Genomic DNA, 18562 nt, shown 5'->3' on the forward strand with positions numbered 1-18562 from the left:
GATAAACTTACATACTTATTGTTGTCACACAGTGGTTCACATGTATCTATGTGTATATGTATATGTTATATAGCTATATATGTGCGTACAAAATATTTATAGATAATAATAATAGACAAATGTTAACGTAATTCTAATACGATAAATAGCCCTTTGCAATTATTGAACTTTTAAATTAGTTAGAATTAAAGTACAAAATAATTTTTCATTGTCTGTTTGCTTGTTTTTTAGTAATCGAAAAATATATTTTCGTTGATTTATTACTAACGAAATCTAATTTCACGGTGTAATGAAAAAGAATACGTTTCGTATCGTAACAAGACAAACCATAAACTGCAAATTATTTATTATCGAGTTATTATTTTGACAGGTTAAATCTTAAAACATATACTTCATCAAATATTCTGTGATATAAGCCCAAAAATTATTTTTAATTAACACATTCTTTTTATAATATAAGCAAAGTAAACCCTAGCGCATGTGATTAGTTATCTTGTTAATGTTACAAATTTTAAAGACACGTCAACTGAAATTTATTCCTGATTTCCTGTTCAAATGGGTGGTTAATTTTCAGGTATTCTTTATATATCTTGAAAACACATATTATAAGTCTAAATAGGATATTACGTACTACACTATCATGATTTCTGAGTGGTCCAGTCAAACCAGTTCCAGCTAATTCAAGCCCAACATATTTATACATATTTTCAACTCAATAAAATTACATATTTATTATCATAAGCCAAAGATTGTGCTTCTTATTTGTACTAACGTCAAACAGATTAAGTTCGAAGTGATATGCAAAGCATATATAAAACATTAGTGGCTAAGGGTTTGTTTTGAATTTCGCGCAAAGCTACACGAGGGCTATGTTCTCTTCGTCCATAATTTAGCAGCGTTAGACTAGAGGGAAGGCAGCTAATCATCACCACCAACCGCCAACTTTTGGGCTACTCTTTTACCAACGAATAGTGGGATTGGCCGTAACATTATAACTCCAACACGGCTGAAAGGGCGAACATGTTTGGTGTGACGGGAATTCGAAGCCCCGACCCTCGAATTATGAGTCGAGTTCCTTAACCACCTGGCCATGCCGAGTTTAGCGGCTAAGGGAAAGAACTACATAAATCCAGAAAAAACACTGCCTTTGCCACTGTTTCAGTTACCTAATAGAACTTTGTTACACGATATATCTCACTGAAATGAGAGAAAAGTAATGCAGTATATAATGAAGAGGTTCTTACTAAAAGAAGAAATCTAATAATTTTTGGATTGAATATTAATTATGGATGAACTTCAACTACGAATTGTCACAGAAAACTGTGCGCTATATAGTTTGCAATATTTCTGTAAAAATCGCTCACCTTTCCAGCCAAATAGATAATCTTTGTGTCAGGATCATAGTAAGGAAACAATATACCAGCAGATGAATCAATGGTTTCTATTCGTAGAGGCTGCCTTATGTCTTTCTGTAATTTAGTTACAGTCATATTAACACAAAATTCAATAATACCAAGCATATTGTATCAAAACTAATTATTTTAAATTAATAACAAAATTACGAGGCTTAGGAAAAGATAAAAATACCCCTTTTCATAGAAAAAAAAATCATCTTGGAGACACATATATAGCATCGAAAGAACTTTTCTCTTGATATGACTATTGCTTTAATTGACTAAAGTGGCAGAAACTATATTGAAATGAAAAGATAATATCATTATATTGTTCTAATAAGCTTAAAATCTTCTCATGAACAGAAGCTAATAAACGCTCTTTTTTCTTCCTTTATTACTTTTAGCTAAAAGCTTTTTACGTTTTAACTAAGTACACAACAAAAACTCACTGTTTATCACAAAACATTTAATAAGTATACTTACCTCAGACCAGATAGCCCACTGGCGATCACAATATTTTGAAAACCCTGTAGTGAAAAGCATTTCTGTATCGCCCAGGTACACCACTTTTGAAGCCTTAAAACCTTGCTGTAAAATAGTTTCCTAGGAAAAAACATTTTCTGAATTGTTAACAGAAAGCTTTATCACTTATAATCACAGATTGTTCTATACAAAATACCCAGTCATCTGTTGTTGGTCTATGTTTTGTTTGTTTTTGGAATTTCGCACAAAGCTACTCGAGGGCTATCTGTGCTAGCCGTCCCTAATTTAGCAGTGTAAGACTAGTGGGAAGGCAGCTAGTCATCACCACCTACCGCCCACTCTTGGGCTACTCTTTTACCAACGAATAGTGGGATTGACCGTCACATTATACATCCCCACGGCTGGGAGGGCGAGCATGTTTAGCGCGACGTGGGCGCGAACCAGCGACCCTCAGATTACGAGTCGCACGCCTTACGCGCTTAGCCATGCCAGGCCCTTGTTGGTCTATAAAAATTGAGATATTGTCTTTGTCACCCAATTCTTGGCTATAAATTCTGGAATCTTGTAAATATGCTTTTTTTAAAAATTTCAATTAAATGTTCAAATATAAATGGCAAATAGTAACACTCGAATTTTAAGAATATCCAGTTTCTACGATTCTTGAATCAGTGTTTTTCCGCATGTGGTGAAAAGAAAAAACTTAGATAAATGATACCAAGATTAGTTAGAACATCAAACCACAATACCAGAAGTATTTAGAACATCAAACCATAATACCAGAAGCATTTAGAACATCAAACTACAATACCAAAAGTATTTATAACATCAAACCACAATACCAGATGCATTTAAAACATCAAACCACAATACCAGAAGTATTTAGAACATCAAACCATAATACCAGAAGTATTTAGAACATCAAACTACAATACCAGAAGTATTTATAACATCAAACTAAAATACCAGATGCACTTAAAACATCAAACCACAATACCAGAAGCATTTAGAACATTAAACTACAATACCAAAAGTATATAGAACATCAAGCCACAATAACAGAAGTATTTAGAATATCAAACCATAATACCAGAAGTATTTAGAACATCAAGCCATAATACCAGAAGTATTTAAAACATCAAACTACAATACCAGAAGTATTTATAACATCAAACCACAATACCAGATGCATTTAAAACATCAAACCACAATACCAGAAGCATTTAGAACATCAAACCATGATACCAGATGCATTTAAAACATCAAACCACAATACCAGAAGTATTTATAATATCAAACTAAAATACCAGAAGTACTTAGAACATCAAACCACAATAACATAAATATTTAGAATATCAAACCATAATACCAGAAGCATTTAAAACATCATATCACAATACTAGAAGTATTTAGAACATCAAACCATGATATCAAGATCAGTTAAAACATCAAACCACAATACCAAAAGTATTTAGAACATCAAACCATAATATCAAGATCAGTTAAAACATCAAACCATAATACTAAGATCAGTTAAACCATCAAACCATAACACCAAGATCAGTTAAAACATTCAACTATACTACAAGGATTAGCTTAACCCACTTACTTTCACATTCTGTGTGTAATCTGTTCGATCCAATAAGGAGTGTAGAGTGATTAACGTGTTCGAGCTGTGAATCAGAGGGTACATGGGTCGCATGCAGGCCGCTAGAACAAAAACATGTTCTTCACGTTTGGGCTATATGTGCGTGCTATGAGAGTTCAAACTCCACTATTTAATAAGAGAAAAGTTGATGGCATATGGTGTTAACTAGCTGCCTATCCTCTAGCCTATAAGCTAGGGACGACATGCACAGAAACCTCTTTGTGTAGGTTGGTGCGAAAATATAAAAACGAAATAAGTCCTATTATTATATGAATAAAATGGTAACGTAATACCTATGCCCTTTAGAATGTAATATAATAAATTCTAGAATATCGAACAATAAACATAGCTTAAAAATCGATTCATTTTCCACATTAGTTTTTTTATTAAAAATAGATAGGTGGATCATTTGAATTAAATACGACCTCATATATTAAAAGATCCTTTCTCAGTGTTATTGTTTTTTTGTTTTTTGAATTTCGCACAAAGCTACTCGAGGGTTATCTGTGCTAGCCGTCCCTAATTTAGCAGTGTAAGACTAGAGAGAAGGCAGCTAGTCATCACTACCCACCGTCAACTCTTGGGCTACTCTTTTAATAACGAATAGTGCGATTGACCGTCACATTATAACACCCCCACGGCTGAAAGGGCGAGCATGTTTGGCGCGACGGGGATGCGAACCCGCGACCCTCAGATTACGACTCGCACGCCTTAACACGCTTGGCCATGCCGGGCCCCTTTCTCAGTGAGACTATTTATGCATACAATAATAACAAATGAACCTACCTCTATGACTGTTCCTTTTTGAGGGTTGATAATTCTGAGTTTTTTGTCCCTACATGTTGTCGCTAGCAAAGTTCCATCCCAATTAAAAGACATGGAAAATATGTAGTCGGAGTGGCAAGCTATGGACTTAACCAACGTTCCTTCTGCTGTATTCCACACCAGAATCTGTTGATTGATTTTTTTTTAATATGAACTAGAGCAAAGACATTAGAATTTAGTACATGGAGATTAAATCTACCAATGACGACAGAGGAGGTTATTAACATTACTTAGTTATCAGTGTAGCTCACGTACATACATGATTTATGAATAAAAGTAACTGATTATCCAAAACTACATACACGTAGCGGTTAAATTATGGCAAATTAAATCGTGTATAAATTATATTTTCAGCATAATGTTATCGTTATTGTTGTGACCTTTCATATTACCTCAAGAAAACTTCAAACTTTAAAAATGAGCTAATAATATGTATCACAAAAGGTTACTCAAATCATTTTAATTGCCAAGTACTTTACCACTTATATATGTAAAAAAGGCTGGTTTAGGTTAAGAAATTTTTTTTATGTAGAGGAGCGAACAACGTTTCGAAGGTCTAAACGTTGTTTGCTACTCTACATAAAACTTTTCTCAACCCAAACCAGCCGTTTTTACATATATATTTCTCTACAAGTGGGTTTTCTCGTGATCGCTTTACCACTTAGTTAATTTAACCACAAGATTTTTGTGACTTAAAACTAAGTTATTTTTCCGAAAGGAAAAATCACACACACATACGTAATAGAAGTAAAGTAAAATTATAGGTTATCTCCATTAGTTGACTACGTGGTTTTTAACAAAACAGCACCTTCCTAGTTATAAATTTTGTGTGTGCACAAAACAGACAAATAATATTTTTACTAGAAAAATTAGCTTAATTTGTAAACAACACGGCAAAGTTTTTTAGTTATTTCGTAACTACACTTTCACGCGAATTTTCTATAAATTAATAGATAGCTCATTTCCAATAATAACAACTATAGGAATTGGAGCCTATCTACAATTATTATTAATTTAAACTTTAAATATTTTAACAAAATAACAGTTAAGTACTCTTAAAACAGAGGAAGGATGAAATTTCCTGAATATCTTATACAGTTATTCAAGCTATTTTTACTGTTTTTACTTGTTCAAAAATTAGACATTAAAGTAATAATTAAATACTAACAAACATTAAGAAGTGTGAGGTTATTAATTTAAATCTTTGATCACTTTGAGTTCACATGCTTAATTTTCCAGCTTGTTACAGAATCTTTCATACAAGATAATCAAATCCTGCACTAAAAAGAATGTCTTCTGCTGTAGGATGCCATTCTAAGTGGCCAGCTCTTCGTTTGTGTCCCCTTAACGTTACCAGCGATTCCTCTTTATTCTCTTCCTCAAGGCCTCCGTCAGGAATTAACCACAGTTTAATCTAAAACGTGATAAAATTGTATGAAATTGATAAAGTATTTTAGGTTAGACCACTAAATTAATAAGGTGTGAGATATTAAAATATATTTAGTTCCGATTGTAAGAAAGTCAAGAAATTAAGATAACGTGATAGCATCTTTGCTTTATTAAAACAATAGTGATTTTACGTAATAAAACACAGTGGTACCTCTTAGTGGCACAACTATTGATAACGCTTTAAAACGATGTGAAAAGATTACTGAGAACTGATTGTGGACAACAAGCAACAAAAGTTATGGGTGTCCTTTGCCATGTTACCTTATTGGGTATAAACTAAAAATAAATAACTAGAGGATATTACGTTAAATTTCAGGTCGCTAGTTAAGTAGATGAGATTCACGAAATATCTATATAAAAATAAAGAGATATATTGATCAACATTACCGTAAGGTCATCAGAACACGAAGCAATAACATTGTCGTTGAAAGGATTCCATTTTAAATCAATCACTGGCCCCTGATGTCCAGTCACTTTTCCTGCAGTATGTGGAACTCTACCTGTCTATATTGGCACGAGAAAAAGTATGATAAATAATTGTTTATGTTCGTTCCAGCGTCATTGATCTTTTATTAAATGTTTTCTACATTCGTCAAAGGTCGCTAAAATTTCATTAAAAAATCTTAAAGCAATTCACTTTAAAGAAGTCTGAAAATATCTCAAACAAACAACAGTAGCAGAATTTTATATTTATGTGAAATGATTAAACGTTGCAAATCAAACTGGTAGACTTTATTAGTTCCACATAAAACAACTCAGACTTCGTGCAATAGGTAATACTATAAATTTTCGTCTTGCAACGAGAATTTTTGTCTTGTTGATATTAATGAAGTCATATTTCTTATTCTTCAGTGAAAATGTAGTTGAGTGGAGGTTTTAGAAACGTAGCATTCTTACCAACAGTAATTGTGGGTAATAAGTTCTTTCATAATTAACCCCGCTAGTACAGCGGTATGTCTCCGGATTTACAACGCTAAAATCAGCGGTTCGATTCCCCTCGGTGGGCTGAGTAGATAGCCCTTTGTGGCTTTGCCATACGAAAAACACACACACTTTCATAATTCAAACTACACAAATTTAACATTGAACAAGAGGCTCTGACAAGTTTAAACGTTACTTTTCCAAATTTTGTTGTGTATTGTTTCACTTACATTTATAATCCCATTAATCATTAAGTTTATTTATTCTTTAAACAAGCGAATCTGCAATTATGTAGCTTAACTTATGTTGAACTTAACTTATGATACAGACTAAAACAAATGAAGCGTTGATGAAACATGAAAAACAGCTCAAAATGACAACCAAATTAGGAAAATGATAACTTATTTTTTATGTGGTTTCCACACACTCAACGATACTAAAATAAAATTGGTCATAGTTTTCATATCAAACTTACTTAGAATAAAGTATTCGGTGTTATATACATATACACACACACTAACATACATGTAACTGTTCATAACCATAAGTTGAGAAATATGACGGAAACTTCATTCCAGATTCAAATACTAAAACTAGAAAGTATGAGGTTTCCTAAAATTATGCATCATGACAATTCAAGTTACTTATCTGTGTGAATTTCTCTATGTTGACGAGAAACCCACTTGAAGTAAAGAAATATTCTGGAGACGTCTGGTATAGGTATTAACACTTTACTTAAAATAAAGTACAAAACAACGCTTTGACCTTCTTAGGTCATCCTTAGGTCATTTATTTGTTTGGAATTAAACACAGAGCTACACTATGAGCTATCTGTACTCTGTCCACCAGGGGTATCGAAACCCGGTTTCTAGCGGATGAGCCTACAGACATACTGACGTCCTGCTGGGGGGGGGCATGTGTAGTTTTGTGCTTAACTACAAAGAAACAAACCAACCAAATGTTATAATATAGTGAGGAATTGTCAACGGAAAGTAATTTGCATCCTAGTTATGCAAATCCCGTTAGCATTTCTCCACAAAACTTATTAAAAATACTGCACAACAACTTACGTTTTCTAAAGATAAAACCAGGAAGGAGCCTCCTCCAGTGGATTCCGTTATAATGGCAATAAACTTTGGATTCACTGCACAAAGGTTCCCGTCATGAGCAGTCATGCTTATTCGAACACATTCATAACACTTTTCTTTTCTTGAGGGGCTACCATACAAATGTCTGAACTTGCTGTTTCGTACTCCTCGAAATGTCATCTACATAACAATTCAATGTTTACACAAAACGAATTAGGAATTGAACCAATTATTCGCGTACACTCATAACATGTTTCTTTCCTTGAAGGTTTACCATATTAATGATTTAAAATTCGCTGCTTTGTATTCGTCGGCATGCAATATAATATGCAATTTATTATCATAAAAATGAATTAGGGTTAAACCAATTACTGGCATATGTTTCGTGAGTAGTTAAACTATGATGCTTAGACTAATAATGAAAAAAAAAGTGTCATAATCTTAAGGCAAAACTATGGGACGTGATTGCTCCGCAATGTCTCCCTAGCAAAGTTATTGCACAGAGTAGTTTAAGAGAAAGTGATGTCGCAAGACATCTCCAAACTATTAGACTTGTGTCAAGAAAGAATCGCACCCCGATTGTTCCTCCTCCAATCTTTATTCCAATCTGAAGTTAATTTTCTTTACTGTTTTTATTCTTTGAGCGATAAGCTTTACTGGCATTTTATCTATATTAAAAAACGCCAGAACGTAAAACTGTTTCAAATTATGGGCGAAACTGTAACTTAGCAAGTCTTATAATAATGTAACAGGATGCTATTTTCTCTACAAATTACCAAAACTTGCATTATACATTACATAGTGTGACCACTTTTTAGTTAATTCCGAAGTATATTGTCGTTATTTCTTGACGTTCTAATAAAAGTATATATTTGTGTGCAGTACTATGATTAGTTGAATCTAATTCCCCCAAAATGACGTCACAAATATGAGCTATTAAGTTGGCACAACTATTATATCTGCATTACGATCCAACTGAAATCAACTTATTTTATACCTGTATTTGCTACGCCTACTTTCCAATTTGTTTGTTTACTTGTTTTTGAATTTCGCGCAAAACTACACGAGAGCCATCTGCGCTAGCCGTCCCTAATTTAGCAGTGTAAGACCAGAAGGAAGGCAGATAGTCATTACCACTTACCCTCAACTCTTGGGCTACTCTTTTGCCAACGGATAGTGCGATTGACCGTAACATTATAACGCTCCCACGGCTGAGAAGGCGGGCATGTTTGGTGTGACGGGGATTCGTATCCGCAACCCTCGGATTACGAGTCGAGTGCTATAACCACCTGGCCATGCCAGGCCCACTTTCCAATTCAAGTGACTGTTGCTTGTAATGAGAAAGGTTCTTAAGTCTTAGTCTGAAATTGTAATGTGAACATTTATCATTTTAAGTGTTTAGTTGTGTCCAGTTTTTCTATCCATATTTAAAACTGTTATATACACTCTATAAAATCATTATTAGTTAAGAAACCTATACCAAATAAATATCTACTTTAATTCTTTACCAACTTCAAAATTATTATTGTGCAAAGGTTTTCTAGAAATCTTACTTCATATAGCACGGATACTTTATATCGGACTCTCTTCTTTGACTGGTATACTTTCAGCTATGGGAGCATTACAAAAATGACGGTCAACACGGCTCTTGAGTTCAAGAGGCTTTACAAAAAAAAAAAAAACCTTATGGTAGTGAGTGGTACTGGCTACTTCGTCCCCCTTCAAGTCAACTACTCAAAATTAAATATAACTTTCTGACCCGACTATTTAGTCAACACACATCAATATATATATATATAAAACCATTAACATTATGTTCAGATCTATCTATACACACACAGACACGTATATATATATATACATAGTTCTTGCATATATTGCGAATTACAATTCCTGTTATTTTTTTAAAATATCAAAGAAATAATTAATATATCATAACCTTTATTAAGGTTATTGAAACACCACACACACACACGTATGTACATACATGCCCCTTGTTATTATGTTTAAATTTATTTGGGACAGTTAAGATTTTTGCTATCTATAATATTGAACCAATCGTAAGCTGAATGTACATACAAGGAATAATATTTTTATGTTTATCTTGTATTGTGCAGAACAGTTTCGTTTTATTTTCGGATTAAAGAATTTCATGTACACTATCAGTTGTATTAGTCAAAGTCAAAGAAAATTATATGGCACATAATCTAGTAACAATCACTTAAGATGATAAAATATTGTTATTAATTTTCCATGAATTAAGTGATAAAATGAAAACATATGACAACTTTGGAAAAAAATCACAAAATAAATAAACGGCAAAAAGTATTAACAAGAATAGCTACATCTAGTGACAGCTTCAAATATATATTTTAGTTAAAATCAGGCAATAAATCCGTCTTTATTCTTCACAATAAATGATTCAATTAAAAGATAAAGTTGTTTTCTGCGTTTCTCCCTTAAGAGTCTACTCACAACTTTTCATTTCGTAAAAAGGATTTTATGAAGTTATTTAAAAATAATAATATTTAATTTTATTGTATATTTATCACCTGTTTTATTTAACTCAATTTAGTATGTTAATTCTTAAATAGCTATATATATATATTTGCTAAAATCAGGCAATAAACCTGCCTTTATTCTTCATAAAAGTTAGAGCTATGTTTTCGTTAAGGCGATTTTATGAAGTTATTTTATTTAAAAATAACAATATGTAATTTTATTATATGTTCATCAACTGTTTAATTTAATTTAATTAAGTATATCTATTCTTAAATAGTTGAAACAAAACTGTGTTAAAAGTGTATAGTCAGTTGTTATAGAGTTTCAAAGATTGAAAACACAGTATGTCAATAGCCTCAGTTGTCTTAAAACCCGATACAAAGTAGGATTTCAAAAGAAGCAAAATGATCACTATTAATAATTCAGAAGAGGAGATGGAGTAACCCCATTGAAATGTATAGTTAAAGAGCAGAAGGGATAAAAACAACTTCCATTTCTTATAGACTTGTGGCTTAGGATTTAAAGAAACAAGTACTTAATCAGTTAAATGAGTCAATTAGTACCTTAAACTAACCAATTAGCATCTAATAAGGTGATTATGAATTTAATAACAAATGAAAGAAATAAAGGAAACATTATCTAACATTAATCTTTATACAAGTTTTAGTTCCTTTAACGGGTATCTCCAGCAGATAGGAAATAAACCATAAATCTTCTACCACAACCAAGATAAGTTCGAATCTCTTCGTAAAAATAAAAAACAATTTATTTCTTCATCGTTACAGTTAAATATCCTACCTTGCAATTTTTTTACCTTGACTAGCAGATCAAATTTCATTTACAAACAATTTCACCAGCATAGAAGTTTTCAAAGTGAAAAAACAAAATTGTTTGGCAGTAGCTCAGTTTGTAACTTTGACTTTCTTGTTTCAATAAAAATGCTCCCCGGTGGGACACTGGTATACCTGTGGACGTATACTAATAGAAACCGGGCACAAATAGCCCTATGTGTAGTTTTTTGCATTATAACAAACCAAGTAAACAAAGCCATAAAACTTTCTATATTGCTATAGTTAGCTAGGCTACATATATAGTAATTCCTACCTGTCTTTATAAAATTTAATTTTTTATTGTACTTCTTTTGTTCCCTTTTATTAGCTATTTTTGTGGGCCACCAATAACAAACTTAGGGCAAACATATACCAGATTAAATTTTATTAATCATCAGGACCTCTTCCGACCTACCTTTAAAAACTCAAATCTGATTACAAGAAAGAAATCATCTGGATCTCAAACAGAAGAATTTTGTGGAAAACTTAGAGCAGTAAAGTTCATCATTTGTCCTGTACGCTTGTCTGGAAAAGTCACTTACTTATTTACTTATTCGTTGAAATAGAGAAATTTTGATTCACTCCATAAACATGTATACAGCGCGATTTTCACGGCTTTTCTAAGTACAATAAGTTTTAGTTTGCTCAGGTAATACTGTGAAATAGTCATTGTTAATACTCAGATATTTTGAAAGTGTTTTTAAACGTGCAATTTTTATGACTGACATTTTGTTTCATCACGATATTTATTAATAAGTACTACCGTATTTAACGATAAAGCACTAAATCCCTTCATTGTAATTGCATACTGTGCTAGCTTTGATAAATACTTCAAGTGAATTAAAATAACAAGTTTAGTGCCTTTTTCTTGATTTTTTTCTCATTTTTGTTTGTATACTAATAGATCCTTTGCATATTTTATTCAGATCATTTGGCATGCATACGAAATAGTGAGTGAAAATTTAAACCCAACTTTTCCTTGTTACGTTAATTTCGATATTGCTGTGTTTTCTAAGCATTTAAAGATTAAACTTTAATTATAAATTCCTATTAAACTAAAAAATAATAATAATAAATTGAACTATGTGCAGTGTTTGATTGCTCGCTGCAGAGCTAGTCAATAATATTCTAGAATTATATCTTTTTTCTCTAGTCATTCAAAGGCAACCGTGTACAACTTTCTTACAGCTCTAGAACGTTTTGATATTCTTTTTTTTTTAGTTTCTCTGCTTCATTAAGATGTGTTTGTGTAAAATTACTGAACCTAAATTTACGTAAAATACAGTGTATCTAATTTAACTAAATTTGATCTCTTTTTACGAATCTTTTATTTAATAGTAATTTTTTGTCACACGATAAAGTTAATGAAGCTTGGTATAACGGGTTCCTTCTATTTTGTATGTATGTATGTCATCACGAATTCCTTTTATTGTTTCGAATCAACGACTTTGCTGCCTGAAAAATGATTACGTATATTCACCGTGGTTTTTGCGCTATTTATTTATTTCAAGCAGAGATTACACTGTCCGTTCCGTTTTACATTCTTCTATGTGTATAATAAATAATCTTTCTAATAAATAAATGAATACTCTTAACTTTTATGCACGTAATACATCAAATGAGTTGTATAGATAAGCGTGTGTGTGTACGTGTATACATATATATATATACATAGATATACATATTCTAATATACAAAAACAAGCCCAAACAAAAGTCTAAAGAATCCCCAGGTTACAGGCTATAATGTGGGGTATAAAATGTAACCTAGGTTTTGGAGGTGACTGAAAATGTAGGGCCCATGTTGCGGTGGGATACATTTTCTATCTGTCTTAGCATTCGTTTGCTAAGTCTCACATGAATAAATTCATAAATAATAAAAACAATAAAATAATCAAAAGGAATATAAATTAGGATAGCGAGATGTGGATGCTCCAGCCAACAACGTCTCACATCTATAACGCTCTTCACTGCCTGTAAAGTTGTGGGAAGGTGATTGGAGATCCTCTTTCTTTATTTTTGTTTGGGCTTATTTTTGTTTATTACAAACTATCATTAGTTAGACGTTTGAATTTGCTGTTTTTGTTTTATTTTACTTGACTGTTTAATATTAATAATTCTCTCTCTCTCTCTTTCCATGTATATATATATATATATATATATATGTAGACACATATGTACATGTGTGTGTGTGTGATCCAAATAATGATGTTTTCTTTAGAGATTTTCTTTTATATCATCCTGGGTATCTAGCTCAGCACAATAAGATATATTTCCCCCCACTTCCCAAAAATTTCGAATCATTATAAGCATAATATTTACAAATAACTTAAATGTAATATAGAATAATGAGTCATAAAGTTTTTGGTTAAGACGCCCCCTAGAAACAAACAATTTAATGCGAAAGCATAAAAGTCACCTAAAGTTTAAAAATATAAATGTTCAGTGTTACATCCATCCTTTGAGTAAAACTTTAGTCGAATACGAGTGTCATAAAGCCAGTTTTTAAAAAGACAATAAATAATATATATCACATACGAGATGCTGACGTTTGAATACGTTATTGATTTGGGAAGTTTATGTCCTACACTTTACGAAACTGCTTGCTTATATGTTATTTAATGTGAAGGCTCTTAACAGCCATGCATGATCTAATAATGAGGGCACTCGACTCGCAATCACAAGATCGAGGGTTCGAATACTGACCCTAAACATATATTCCCTTTCAGCCGTGAGTATTGTAATGTTATAGTCAATCCTTATGTTCTTTGTTAAAGAGTAGGCCAAAAGTTGGTGTTGGGTGGTGCTGACCAAACTGCCTTCACTCTAACCGAAAGCAATCGCACCACTATACAGTAGCGTGTTGTTTGTCAGTCAGTGGACACTTAAATGACGTCACATAAGGAACGCTTAAACATTGCAATCTGTACTGTCGTAGCGTCTGTAAAATGTGCGCATGCCATGAACCACGAGAAGAATTATACGTTTTTAGGCTACAACATATAATGGCGTAAGAACTTCATAAACAAGAAATAAAATTATTTGTTACTTCCTTAATTTTTGTTGTATTTACTCTTGAAACAGAATACTTTGGAGACTGCAAAAATACATTTAGTCTAGTAACACCACTCGAAGTTCTAAACGAAAATTGGTTTATGTACGAAGATAAACAGGCGAGAAAAAAACAGCAGTACTCTTTTATAGTTTCTTTCTTTTTTAAGCTGTCAGTGAACAATGAAATTACTCTTCAAGTTTAAAGAAAGCTCAAATCACTTATACGTTCATCACTACAATTACGTATGCAAATTAAGTTGTTGGCGCCGCTTTATTGCGAGTTAAACATAAAAGCATGTGAGTTGTTGACTGTAAAAGGTAAGAAAATAAATCATACATCAGAAAAAAACAACATCACACTACTGTGTATATATATATAAAGTTGCTGATTATGACTTCATTTTTATTATCTTTCAAGATAAAATTTATACTGTCTTGACAATAAATATGAAAAGAAATTAGTAAAATACGTTTTGCATATAACACAGCAAAATGGAGAATCTTGCGAGATTAAAACAGAAACCAAAGAGCGAGAAATATGTTTGACGAATCAATTGGAACAGTAAACAATTTCAGTCAAGTGGATTACTAATATTAAGATATTTGATGAATAAAAAACATGTTTGGAATTCACATAAAACATAACATGCTAAACCATCAACTTTATCCACAAGTTTTCCTGCATGTTTTATTGTTGATGATAACAAAGAGATGAGCATGTTATATTGAAATGGATTTGAAACATCATCCCATGTCCCCACGTATCATATTCTCGTGGCCCGGCATAGCCAGGTGGTTAAGGCACTCGACTCGCAATCTGAGAGTAGCGGGTTCGAATGCCCGTCACACCAATCATGCTCGCCCTTTCAGCCTTGGGGGCGTTATATAGAGACGGTCAATCCCACTATTCGTTGGTAAAAGAGTAGCCCAAGAGTTGGCGGAAGGCGGTGATGGCTAGCCGCCTTCCCTCTAGTCTTACACTGCTAAATTAGAGATGGCTAACGCAGATAGCCCTCGTGTAGCTTTGCGCGAAATTCCAAACAAACCAAACCAATCATATTATCGAACAGAGTAGTTCCCATTTCGTACGTATTCGTCCTGACGATGTCATATCCAAAACATACTAATCTTCCTGAATCTTTCCATAATCTATTTAGTTCACAAGAAATAATTCATAGACTTTGTCCAATGTATTGACCTGTATGTCTTTGTCTGAAATGAGCCCAGCATGGCCACGTGGGTTAAGGCTTTCGACTCGTAATCTGAGAGTCGCGGATTCGAATCCGGGTCGCACCAAACATGTTCGCCCTTTCAGCTTTGGTTGCGTTATAATGTGGCCATCGATCCCACTATTCGTTGGTAAAAGAGTAGCCCAAGAGTTGGCGGTGGGTGGTGATAACTAGCTGACTTCCCTCTAGTCTTACACTGTTAAATTAGGGACGGCTGGCGCAGATAGCCCTCGAGTAGCTTTGCGCAAAATTCCAAACAAACAAACAAACTTGTTTGAAATGACATGAATGCACATTTCATTCTCCAGCTGCTTGATGCAGACAACAGTTGAACTTGTGTATCATAAAAGCAACTTGTGTATATGATAGTTGTGTCACTTGTACTGATGGAGGTTCTTACGATTAAATCACATATTCTTGCCTTGGACACGTAAATGGATTTTACCTACTGACCTTTGGTTTCGCTGATTTTCACTTATTAGAAGATGATGTACTTTGCTCGCCACAGCTAGGGTGCGACTTACCGCAGATACCTTTCTGGACGGTTCCGATTCCTACGTTTATCCATGTACTTTTATTTTTCAGTGCCGTTAAATACAAAAAATATGAGAAAAATTATAAGCTCATAACTCAAACACATGTTTATAACCTCAGTACAAGAATAATTTCGTCAGAAATGTGTTTCACACACTCTTCTCAGAAGTGATAATTTTATATTGTCATCGTATCATCTGTGCAAAGTCAAACAATGCCAAATTGTCGTTCTTATATAATTGATTTCTCCGCTACTTCATACTGACTGCAGTTGTCAAGTAGCTTGCAGATTTGCATACTCAAAATAGTTTGGTCTGGCATAGCCACTGGAAAAACTGTGACCAAACATACCAGTCACTAATTGCACATTTCATGAATTATGTTTTCACCTTATGTACGTGATTATCATAAGCTTCAACAAATACTCTTTTCAAGAAGCCTCTCCTTAAGCATTATTTGTAGGACTCTCTTGGCTTTAATATTTTGTTTTGTATCTTCTGACTTTAATGTTTTGAGAGTACAGAATACAAATATTTGTTTTCTTGAAAACTGAGAAAGAAGCTGATTATTTCAAACTGTACTGAGACTTCCTAATACCTGCAGGAGGATTGTATTTCAGTCACAAGGAAGATAATTTTAATAATATGCTGTATTAGGAATAATTATGGAAACACACACATGATCAAAATACAGCAGTCACAACCAAAAGGCAGCTTTAAATATCAGTACTATATATTATTGTTAAAATAATTTTCGCAACAAAATCTACATTTTCTTTACTGTTTTTTATCCTTTTAAGAATGAAAAAATGCCCGAGAAGAATGAGCAAATGCGAAAACGATAAAAAAAAAGCTAAGAGGGCAAAGTTTTAAGTTTGTTAAGTTATCGTCGCCTCCAAGTCTTCTGTTTTTGTGTCGTATTTTTGGGCTCTCCTGCTAAAAGGCCGTGCCCATATGGGGAGGGTCCCTTAGTTTGGAAAATACTGTGTTAGTTGATTTATCTCAGTTGTACAAGTCTGTAATATAAATGGCCTTATACAGAATCTGACAGTTTTACACTTGTTAAATACTTAACACACTTTATCATCAGTACAAATGTATTTACTGGGATACATATTAATATACATACACAAACACATACATATATATTTGATGGCGAGGAACCCTCTTTCTACAAAGTAAAGTCTAGAGACGGATTGAGTTGGTGTGAGAAAGAAACTTTATTACAAATATTCCTGATGATGACATAAGCTTGTCGAAAGTTGAACATTTGTAATGCTCAATCCGTCTCTAAACTTTCTATATATATATTTAAGCTCTTTGTAAATTTTGTTATACAAACTGTAAATCTAAAATATAAAGCAAATCATTAGATTATTTAAACAGTTACAAAGTATAACAAAAACGCAATAAAAAACATACCTTATAATTTTTGTTGGTACGTGAACTAATTTAAATCCAAAGAAACTAGGCTTAACGTTTCTAGTCAAGTAAAGTACTGACGGAAAGATTTCGTGTACTAACTATCACGTGACAAAACTAACGTAATCTTTAACTTTCAAACAATAGAGGTGCGCTCTGATTATGTTTATCAAATACTCTTCATTCGAATACCGTAATAGGAAAACCTCAACTCATTCCGAGCTGACGGAGTGGCTGGCAGTCGTACAAACCAGCATTACGTCATTGTAACAACAGGCTAAAATATCTTAATAATCAAAATGCATGAGTTGTGTTGTTTTTTTATGAGTTGTTTGTGTTCGCTGAGGCGTAGCTCCCATGGATTCCTGTTCAAAATCTTTATGCAAAACATTAAGACAAGTAACAAGAAATATGTTCACTGCAAAAGAAATTTTTAACACAAATGGTAATTTTTCAAGTACTATAGTCTGTGCTTGACTGCTTTTGCAAAGAAGGTTGCTGTTGGAGTATTTCGTTATCACAGAGCAAGATATCTTAGGATCTTGAGACTTTCTGGCACTACTTTATCTATCCAACTGATACCAGCTATTTGAATTCAAAGTAACTCCATGAACATGTTACAGATAAAGGTTTGAACAAAATTAATGTTGAAATATCAAATGTGACAGTCGCAAATAAAATGATAATTTTAAAAGAGCATTAGTATAAATTAATTGTTTTGCTGAAGTAATAATGATTAGGGATCTAAAGCACAATTTCGTTGCTTATTGATTAAAGTTCCGAGTGAATGTGACAGATATAAAAGCAATGATAACGTTTATATGTCTATTTTTATGTTGCAGCAAGATTTTACAGTTTCATGTTTGAACCTCACACTATAAATAATAATTAAAAACGTTGTACAAATGCCATAAATTCTGTCATTATTCACTGACAATTTTGATACAAAATTAATACTAATTTCAACATCTAAATTAAAAATTACTTTATTTCACTTCGCATTTCAACAAAAAATGGATAATGGTCTAAGTATATATATTAGCCAGTTCTCTCCATCTAATGCTATAATAAGTAAATAAGGGGAAAAAAAACAAACCATGAAGTATAGTTTTGTATTTTCTAAGTGACAAAATATCTTTCTCTTCGACGCAATTCATTTTAAAAGTCTACTTTCTGAACAAGCGTAAG

General features: G+C 32.8%; 1 protein-coding gene across 3 annotated transcripts in view; it reads right to left on the bottom strand.

The window, feature by feature from the left end:
- The window catches only part of LOC143238577 (coronin-2B-like), a 29287-nt gene extending 11735 nt beyond the window's left edge, over window positions 1-17552 (bottom strand). Inside the window, exons 1-8 of one of the 3 annotated variants that reach the window (XM_076478935.1) lie at window positions 17375-17552; window positions 9359-9467; window positions 7788-7985; window positions 6184-6300; window positions 5609-5761; window positions 4309-4473; window positions 1878-1997; window positions 1365-1469 (exon numbers count right to left, since the gene is read on the bottom strand). In XM_076478935.1, the coding sequence (XP_076335050.1) occupies window positions 1365-1469; window positions 1878-1997; window positions 4309-4473; window positions 5609-5761; window positions 6184-6300; window positions 7788-7985 (858 nt within the window). In that variant the 5' untranslated portion in view covers window positions 9359-9467; window positions 17375-17552. Of the gene's footprint in view, window positions 1-1364; window positions 1470-1877; window positions 1998-4308; window positions 4474-5608; window positions 5762-6183; window positions 6301-7787; window positions 7986-8946; window positions 9114-9358; window positions 9468-17374 lie in introns of those variants that run through there. The other 2 variants (XM_076478932.1, XM_076478934.1) reach the window with 2 other exon arrangements.
- Window positions 17553-18562: the final 1010 nt, after the last annotated feature.

This window comes from Tachypleus tridentatus, chromosome 13 (assembly GCF_004210375.1).
Source record: "Tachypleus tridentatus isolate NWPU-2018 chromosome 13, ASM421037v1, whole genome shotgun sequence".
Taxonomy (NCBI): Eukaryota; Metazoa; Arthropoda; class Merostomata; order Xiphosura; family Limulidae; genus Tachypleus; species Tachypleus tridentatus.